At 32.8% G+C, this 10,078-nt stretch overlaps 1 protein-coding gene across 1 annotated transcript; it reads left to right on the top strand.

The window, feature by feature from the left end:
• The first annotated feature begins 2,430 nt into the window (after nucleotides 1-2,430).
• On the top strand, nucleotides 2,431-6,365 carry NHO1 (Actin-like ATPase superfamily protein). Its single transcript, XM_021442854.2, has 4 exons — nucleotides 2,431-2,735; nucleotides 3,008-3,229; nucleotides 3,697-4,663; nucleotides 5,966-6,365. Exons 1-4 carry the CDS (start codon nucleotides 2,602-2,604, stop codon nucleotides 6,209-6,211), a joined length of 1,569 nt encoding a protein of 522 aa, XP_021298529.1. The 5' UTR covers nucleotides 2,431-2,601; the 3' UTR covers nucleotides 6,212-6,365.
• The last annotated feature ends 3,713 nt before the right edge of the window (nucleotides 6,366-10,078 follow it).

Here is a 10,078-nt window from a genome sequence, read left to right as displayed (position 1 = left end):
TTTCTTGAATAGTTTAAAAGAGTTTCTTTTTTTAGTATTATGCCATTTTTTTATTTGTGATCAAATCATGCCAAGATTTGGCAATTATTTTAATAGAATAAAATACTATGAGATCATAATCTTGATTAACATTACCTTGCTAAAATCGAAATAAAATATAAAAAGAAACAAAAATTTTGAATATATTTTATTTGATTCTAATTTGTCACAATATACAAGGGCCACAATATTAAATTTAGGTTAGTACAATAATTAGGTGAACATATACTACAATAGAAGGAAACTCCCTTCAATCTCCCTACTTGTCTAATTTTTCTTAAGCCATGAAATTATTAGGTAAACCACTCTCATCGCATCAGTTATGATCTTATCCAACAATAAAATGCCAACAATAATCAAATATGAAAAATTCTAAACCCTAAATTATTTGATCATACTTCATGCTTGTAAGCTTGCCTTCAATTGGGTTAGACCTTGTTGGATTCATACCTTGAACTTAGCTTCAAATTGAGGGAAAGGAGAGTCCACCTCAGTTAATGGAAAATACATGCATCTGTGATGTCAAACACCCAAGTGCTTATAACATTTTAAATGAACAATTTTCAAGCAAACAGTCCCTATGCCAAAAATCTAAGTTGTTAATTAATTCCCTTGTATATCTTTAATCATCCTTTCTTAGTTGAAATTTCATAAGAAATGCAGTGAAGGAGGATGAACGTATCATGAATCTCATATTAGTAAGGGTTTTCTTCCATCTATCGTTTGGGTTAGGAGTGTAAGCCATTAACAAATACGACAAGAGCTTACTTAATTTTTCTTTGATGTTGAATTTCTCATGAAAAATATTAAAGTCGAGGTAAGTCTGAATCAAGGTAGATCCTTCTTTTTTACAAGTGCAAAAATCAATTATGTGATGAGTCTTAAACCTATATAATTAATCCACTTGATAATATCTTTTAAATTAAAAATATAAATTCTTGACTCATGAATTCCACAAAATTGTCCAGTCATAAGTATGGTGATATTGATTAATGCTAAAATTCATTGAATTATTTGAGTTATCCAAAATAGTGGTGATGGTTTTTTGACTTGTAAATTTTGAGTGGAAAAACTGATCCATTTGTTCAAATGGATAATTTTCTTGCTGGCTTTATCTTAAGTCATTGCAGGACCACTTTCAATTTTCAATCACAATGGATAATTTTATTTAATATATATGATAGATTTTAAATATTATTATCTAATTATTGTTTAATATAATTTTAAATTTGAATATTATTAATTAATTAAAATTTACTATTAAATTATGTTATTTAGAATATTTATTACATATAAACTTTGATACATATTACATAATTTATATTATTAATTAATAAAATATTTTAATTATAAATTTACTATTTATATATTTTGGGAGAAAAATTATAAATGTGAAATAGAATTTACCAAAGAAAAAAAAAAGGAAAAATCTGATGAAGCGAGTAGAATAAACTTGTATAGTCTTGAGAGTAGAGACAATCAAGTCCTAATTTACCGGCCAATTTGAGGCAGGCGGCACATGGTCCGTGATGGTGCACGGGGAGAGAGTGCAACTTTCACCGAAGTCAACGAGGAAGGATCTCAAGCAACTAAAAATCGACACGTGTCTTTTTGTCATCCGCCTGGCTCGTTTAGCCAACCAAGAACTCCGGAGTGATGACATCAACAACCGAAGATTTGTACTTCGTACTTTCCGCAAAAATCTCCTTTCATTTCTCTTTTATTTAAAATAAATTATTACCAATAATATAATATATATTATTTCTTAAATCGCCTAAATTTAAAACCTAAATAAACACGGTTAGTTTTTCAAAATTTTAATCAACATTTTCTTAAATATTTTGAACATTGTAATATTATTTTTTCAATAATTAATTTTTTAAAAAATAATACTAAATAAGTCAAAATTCTAGGCTAAAACAAAATGACAATATCAGTTTTTTTTTTATGATAAACATCATTCCTCTTAATCTTTTTAATTTTTTTTTATGCCCATATTTTCATTAATGAAAAAAAGAAGATCTAAACTAAGGTTGGTTTTTGATTTTTTTTAGGGTTTATTTAAGCAAAGAAATGAGGTTTATAATTGACTCAAAAGTATGCACTTGGGGTTGATAATTAATAAATTATAAGATTATAATTTTTGATAAAAATCAATCATAATATCTACAAATATAGAAGTAACAAAAAGAGCAATCCGTTAAGCCAAAATCAATGCCAGACAAAATCTGAATTTTGATTTTCCATAGTTTGAAATCTATAATTAAATTTCTAAAAATGGGAAAAAATATATTAAATTAATATACATTATTGTCACAATCATAACCAAATCAGCCAAAACATTTTGATTTAAATTAAAAAAAAATTACCATTTTTTAAATGGTTTGGATAAACACTGTCCACATTCCCAAGAAGGAGAAGGAAAAATTTCCAAAGTAAAACGAATCCAACGACCATATAACAAGCAACCCTCTCATTTCTCTCTTCATTCTGTGTTTATTCTCTGCAACAGTTGACAAGCAACGAAGACGAAGAAGAATAGAAAAAAACACAGAGAAGAATATGTCAAAGGAAGAGGTTTTTATTGGCTCCGTCGACCAAGGCACCACCAGTACCCGGTTCATCATCTATGACAAATCTGCTCGCCCCATCGGATCCCACCAGGTCGAGTTCACTCAGTTCTACCCTGAAGCCGGGTATACCCCTTCAAAACCCAAGTCTCTTTTTTTTCTTTTTTTTTGAAGTTCTTTTGATATTTGTTCCGAGAGACGCTTGGTGATTAAAACTTGAGGACTTGTGACATGAAAGTTTTATGTTCGAGTAGTATTATTTCTTCGATTTTGAACGAGAATAGTATTTTTTTCCATCAATATAAACAGTGGGTGTGTTGGATATCATATAAAGATGGAAACTTTGCTGTGTTTGTTGATTTCTTTTTTAAATATTGTTTGGGAATTTGGGGTGTTAGGTGGGTGGAGCATGATCCCATGGAGATATTGGAGAGTGTGAGAGTGTGCATTGCAAAGGCGCTAGACAAGGCTACAGCTGATGGTCACAATGTCGACTGTGGATTGAAAGCAATTGGATTGACCAATCAAAGGGAGACGACTCTTCTTTGGAGCAAATCCACCGGTTGTCCTCTCTATAACGCCATCGTTTGGATGGATGCTCGTACCAGTTCTGTTTGCAGGTAATCATTGTCCATTACCTTTTCCATTCCTATTTGTTTGGGTTTTTTTTGTTTAATTCATGATTTTTAAGATTGGATATCTGGACATGACAGCTCTTGGTTTTTTTTATTGTTGATAAATAAACGTAACAGTCTTAATCTAATCCAGATTTTTCCTTATTTTAATGAGCCTAGATGTTTGTTTTTGAATTGGGTGTTGAAACTCTTGATTATTGTAATGTTTTGATTATTTCCCACGCCCTTTCTTTGGAAAATTTTAATCTTGAACTAGGAATATGTTTTATACTTGGAATTGGGTTGATGCATATTCCTTGGTTTTTGTAATTTTGAACTATGTTATTGGCATGATACCGTTAGTTTCTCTGTCAGTAGCCGGGTTTTGAAGCTCACTGTTTTTGTATGAATTTGCTTTTCTGTTATGATAGTTTGTAATTCATATTTTGATGTTTGAGGTGACTTTCTACTAGGAAATTGGAGAAAGAATTACCAGGAGGCAGAACACATTTTGTTGAATCGTGCGGTCTGCCCATAAGCACTTATTTTAGTGCAGTGAAGCTGCTTTGGTTGATGGAGAACGTGGATGCTGTTAAAGCTGCTATTAAAGAGGGGGATGCTTTGTTTGGAACCATAGACACATGGTTAATCTGGAATTTAACTGGAGGCGTTAATGGTGGATTGCATGTAACTGATGTCTCTAATGCATCACGGACAATGCTCATGGATCTCAAAACCCTTGATTGGGATAAAACGACATTAAAAACTCTAGGAATACCAGCTGAAATTCTGCCAAAAATTATAAGCAACTCTGAGGTCATTGGTAAAATTGGCCAAGGATGGCCCATTGCTGGTGTTCCAATTGCAGGATGTCTTGGTGACCAACATGCTGCAATGGTTGGGCAAGCTTGCCGAAAGGGTGAGGCCAAAAGCACTTATGGAACTGGTGCCTTTATCCTTCTCAACACAGGTGATGAGATCGTTCGGTCAAATCACGGGCTCCTAAGCACATTGGCATTCAAGCTTGGTCCAAAAGCGCCGACTAATTATGCTTTAGAGGGCTCTATTGCTATTGCTGGAGCTGCAGTTCAGTGGCTAAGAGACAGTCTTGGGATAATTAGCAGCGCAAGTGAGATTGAAAGTTTGGCTTTACAGGTTGATTCCACTGGTGGGGTTTACTTTGTTCCTGCTTTTAATGGATTGTTTGCTCCATGGTGGCGAGATGATGCTCGTGGGGTTTGCATTGGAATCACAAGGTTTACAAGCAAGGCTCATATTGCTCGTGCGGTGCTTGAAAGCATGTGTTTTCAAGTGAAAGATGTATTGGATTCAATGCATAAAGATGCAGGTGAGAACGGTGAGGTTAAGAATGAAAAGGGAGAGTTCTTGCTTAGAGTGGATGGGGGTGCCACTGTCAACAACCTCTTGATGCAAATTCAGGTTTGGGCTTTATTCTATGCCTGCTGTTTTGTGTTTTCTCCATTGCAATTAATAGCTTGTTTCCTTGAATGAAATTAAGCATTCCAGCTTTAAATTTTTTGGTTACAAATGATCCAGTAATGATTGCTTAATTCTCCTGTATTTAGTGATTGCTGTTCCTTTTGGGAGTTCCACCTCCTCTACCCTGTTCTTTTCCTGTAGAGACTTCAGTCCTTTTTGTTGTGCTACGGATACGGTTATATTATTTCTTCATCATTAAGATTTTCTCTGGTTTATTGAGAATTGGTATTTTTATGGTCCACGATTTAACCAAACACGCATTTAGGTTGTTGTTGGTTTTGTTTTTTAATCTCTGGGCATTTTTTAGGTTTTCTTTTTCCTTTTTCTTGGTGTTCTGACAGGAGATTGAAGGTGGAAAGTAATGTATGAAACAAAAAACTATATATTGGTGGAGTAAGGTTTCATATGATTATTATAGGACTATAGCAATTAGGAACTTTCAATTTTTTCTGCTATAAATATACTTGGAACATGTTTTTTAAGAGTAAGTCCCCAAGTTTGCCTGGTTTTAGTACAACAAGATCCTTCATTGAAGATTTATAGAATGTAAGAGTCCAATGTTTATGGGTTTAAAAACAGTTTGGTTTTGCCGTTTTGGTGTGTGAATTTAATATCGATCACGTAAGCGTTCAGCCCCAGCCATGAGCTATGTTCTTCATGGCTTGATATTGTTTCGGAAATTCAGCTCAATATCTTGCCATGTGAATTTTTATCTAACATTTGCTTACTGATGCAACAGATGCTTGGTACAATTTGAGTCTGTTGGTTCTTTCTCTGTATCCCTACCTTTTTATCTAATTAGAAATTCGTGGAGTCGCCGCTTTCTTGTTACTTTGTTTTCGATTTGCTGGTTTTATGCTAAAATCATTTCTTTGGAAGGTAGTTTTTCTGTATATGCTCAAGCAGAAATAATTGATCAAATAAATATTGATTCTGGTGGAGTTAATTGTTGGAGTCTCGATATACCTCTGATTTGTATGCAAAGAGTCTATGCTATCTAAAATGTGGATTGAATACTGAAATTTCTGTCAACTGAAGAAACTTTTTCTTGAAATTTCTGCTACCTTGAAATATAAATGTTTCCACTCCAACATGGTATGACAATGGAACAGACTGCACATTATGCCTTCTTTTCTCCTTTGTTTGTCCATTGAACTAATACTTTTCCTTCTCGACACCATGTCTAAACTATTCATATTTAGTCCTGTGATCATACAAGTTTCTTTTCGTTGTGGTGTTTAGGCAGACTTGCTGGGGAGCCCTGTGGTGAGACCAGCTGACATTGAAACAACAGCTCTTGGAGCCGCATATGCTGCCGGATTAGCTGTAGGAGTGTGGAAAGAAGATGAAATTTTTGCTGCTAGAGTAAAGGTCAAAACTGCTACTATATTCCGTCCTGTACTCAGCGAGGAACAAAGGAAGAAGAAGGTGGATTCTTGGTGCAAAGCTGTGGAAAGAACGTTTGACTTGGCTGATCTCTCTATTTGATGCACAGTTGTCTTTCTATCTTCATTTCCCAGATGGTGGTTCTGTTTCTAGTTACGATGTCTAGTCCTGTGTAGATCTTTGTGAATGACAGACATATCCATGGTTATATTAAACTCTGAATAATTGGTAATAAAATTGCTAAATCTATCAACTATTTCTAGCCATTACTTAGCTTCAATGATGTTTGAATGGCAGACACAATCCATGTTTAAGTTCCAACATTTTCCACAAAATTATTTTAATATCATTATAACCATCATATTTTGTACTAAATCATTCATATGCAAAGTTGGTGTAGCAAAAACTGATATATTTAAAAAATTCAATTCTTTTTCCCATATAAAAAAAAGAAAAAAAAAGTTTGAAATATAAAATGCAAAAAAAGAGGGATTATGTGATATTACGAAAAAAAGTTTTTGTTTTGGCATAAATAGCAAAATTTGAAATCATAAAATTAGAATTTGGGCTTTGATCGAGTAATAAGTGTGTGTATTTTGTACATTTAAAATTAAGTTAGAAATTTCGAATTCCCTCACTCAAAATTTTACTTAAAAAGAAATTAAATAGTATTTGTTGGAATTTAAGTAATTAGTAAAATTGACTTCAAGACGTGTATTTTAATAAATACTATTTTTAAGACTTATTTCATCTTTATTACAAATAGCCTTATAGATATATTGAAATTAATGTTTAATTTCGTCTTGCATTTTATCAGAGTAGATAGTTTGATATACTTGAAAGTTTGCAAAATTGTTTGGCTGAGTTTACTTTTTGCAACAAATAGATTATAAGAAATTTAGACTCTTTGGATAGGTAATGAAAACTTAGGTGTTTATGTTTATATTTTGAACAAAACACTTTTAATGCTTTTAATTTTTTTATTTGTTTTGATGTGTCAAAATGGTTGACAGTAAGTGTTTTACATAGACTTGCAAATATCTCTTTTAAAGGTACAACCCTTTCATCAAGTACTTTTTATGTCTTAAAAACACTCTTGCATGTTGTAAGATATAATCCTTGGATAAAGATATAATTTTAATAATTACCTTATAAAAGGATGACCCTTATATAATTTTTGAGTTATAATATAAAAAGATAACTTTTCATATCCAAAATTTTAAGTTATTGTATTTTTCCAACATGTTATTTTGGCAAAAGATATAACTATTAACATGAGAAATCATCTACAATCTAATAGTTACATTATATCTTGTTATGTGACATATCCTTTTTCTTGGAAATGGTTTCAAATAATCACAACTTTTTTATATAAAATCAAGTTGCCTATTGTCCATAAGCAGAAAGATTGAAACATACATAGTAAAGGAAATTGTGAGAAATAACCCTTTTCATAAAGTAATCTCAAAAATAGCCTACCTTATAAAGTTAATTGTTTTTACCAATTTTGGCATGAGTAGACAAAAAAGCCTTGAATATATTACTGACAAATTAATTTCTCGATATCTGCCTTTCGTGATAGAGAAAAATAAATGCTCAGTTATCTCAGCTTTCTTAACTTTCTCTACTCTCTGAGCTTTGTCAACTCTCACAGCTCTATCAACTTTATCTTGCTAGCCAGCTATCTATTGAGCACCACTGTCATCATGCTATGGTCTATCTCTCGGCATTTGGCCATAACGTCATCGATATACAGACCCTAAAGCAAAGATGACATATAGGTATGTCGTTGGGTTTATTGTTGCAACTCATTAATTTTTGAAATTTTGTGTGTAAATTAGAACATTGCTTAAAGTTATTACATGGCATGTATGTAAAAAATATATTCAAATTACATATTTTAATACATGGCTTGTAGTAAAATTTGTTTGTACATGAGGTGTAGTAAACATGGCATGTAGCAAAATCATTAGAACATTGCCTAGAGTTGTTACATGCCATGCATCTAATATCTCTAATGCACATGGCATGCACATATATATTGAAATAATATGTTTTAGTGCATATCGTGTAATATTTTTTTTTAAACACGGTGTGTAATAATTTTTTTGAACACAGTGTGTAACAAAATTTTTTTAAAATGGGGTGTAAAAACATGGTTTCAATAAGGCATGTAGCAAAATTTTATAACAGGGCATGTAATGTGTAAATTGACTGACATTTTTTTTAAAAAAATTTAGTGACATGCTAATTGTGCAATGGCATTTACAAGGGCGGTGAGTCATGAATGAATAGGGTTAAAAGTGATTTGTCATTTGCAGGCTTGATGAAACTGGTTGAAGATGTTGTTGGGGTAAACTCACAAATTCACAAGATTGAGTTACATACATTGATTAGTACACCCGAAGAGCTATCACACCTAATTATCAAAGACGAGGAGAATGTTGCATTAATTTTGCTAGAGTAGAGGAATGTTCTAGCAGTGTGCATCACCATTAAGAAACGCCATACAAATGTTATGCCATATGAAGAAGCTGTACAACATGTTAATCACCTCAATCAAAATGAGATTCACAATGTTGCACGTATTCCACAGCATTTAGTCCTCAACCCATAACAATGGCAATTGACATATGCATATGAGTTTGTGTAGCCCAGTAGACACATGGCATTCACAGAACAGTTGGCTGCACAATTTTAATCAGTATGTGCGTCGAATCAATTATTTGCTTTTGCTCAACTAATGCAACCATTGGGTGAAACTATAGAGGATGTAATGCTATTTTCAAATGAGACTACAACAATTAAGGGTGACACTGCGATGTTGGAAGATGACTTTGTGACACTGAAGGATGACACTACGATACTTGAGGATAATACTGCATTTGATTAGGCAAATGAGGATTTATTCCTCACCTCTTAAAATGTTAATACAACCATAAAGCATATAAGAAAAAATATTATAGTTCTCTCCATAATTTAGGCAAAAATCATAAAATCATGAAGAAAATAGTAAAAACATATTATAGGTGAAAACTCAAGCATTTCATAGAGCAACCCAACAAAAAAACATAAAAAAAGAGAAAATTTTAACTGACTATTGACTGACCTCTGCACGCAGAACTGACATTGTTGCTGTGAAGTCATGAACTTTGCTCAAAATGAAGTTGAACACTTTGATCCTTTTAGGAATGATGAATGAATCAAACTCTCTCACTTGGCATAGTCATTTGCAAATGATGAAAATAAAATGCTATGGTGTTTTAAACACTTTAATTGCTAATATGCATGTTGTGGAATTTCAAACGGTTTCCTTATTTGTTCATATTTTTTTCCATTTAAATTTATGTCGTTTCACATATTCCATCTATGGTGTGTCAGATATTCCGTCCATGTCTTCTCATATATTCCTTCCATGTCATTTCACATATTCTCACCATGCCATGTCACATATTTCGTATATGGCGTGTCATATATTCCCTCCATGGCATGGCACATATTCTCACCATGTCATCTCACATATTCCCCTATGGCATCTCACATATTCTCACCATGGCATGTCACATATTCTCACCATGTCGTCTTATATATTCCATCTATGGCGTATCATATATTCTGGCCCTTCCGTATCACATATTCTCATCATGTTGTCTTACATATTCTTTCCATATTATGTCACATATTCTCACCATGGTGTGTCATATATTCTCAACATGCCATGTAACATATTCCTTTCATGTCGTCTCACATATTCTCACTATGGCATGTTACATATTCCTTCCATGGCATGTCACATATTCATTTCATGGCGTGTCATATTCCCTCCATGGCATGTCACATATACTCACCTTAACGTGTCACATATTCTCACCATGTTGTCTCATATATTCCTTTCATGGCGTTTCACATATTCTCACCATGTCGTCTTACATATTCTCATCATGCTGTGTCACATATTCTCTCCATGGC

Source organism: Theobroma umbraticum, unplaced genomic scaffold, assembly GCF_002168275.2.
Source record: "Theobroma umbraticum cultivar Fairchild unplaced genomic scaffold, ASM216827v3 scaffold_228.0, whole genome shotgun sequence".
Classification (NCBI taxonomy): Eukaryota; Viridiplantae; Streptophyta; class Magnoliopsida; order Malvales; family Malvaceae; genus Theobroma; species Theobroma umbraticum.
This window is presented reverse-complemented; position numbering and strand designations above follow the sequence as displayed.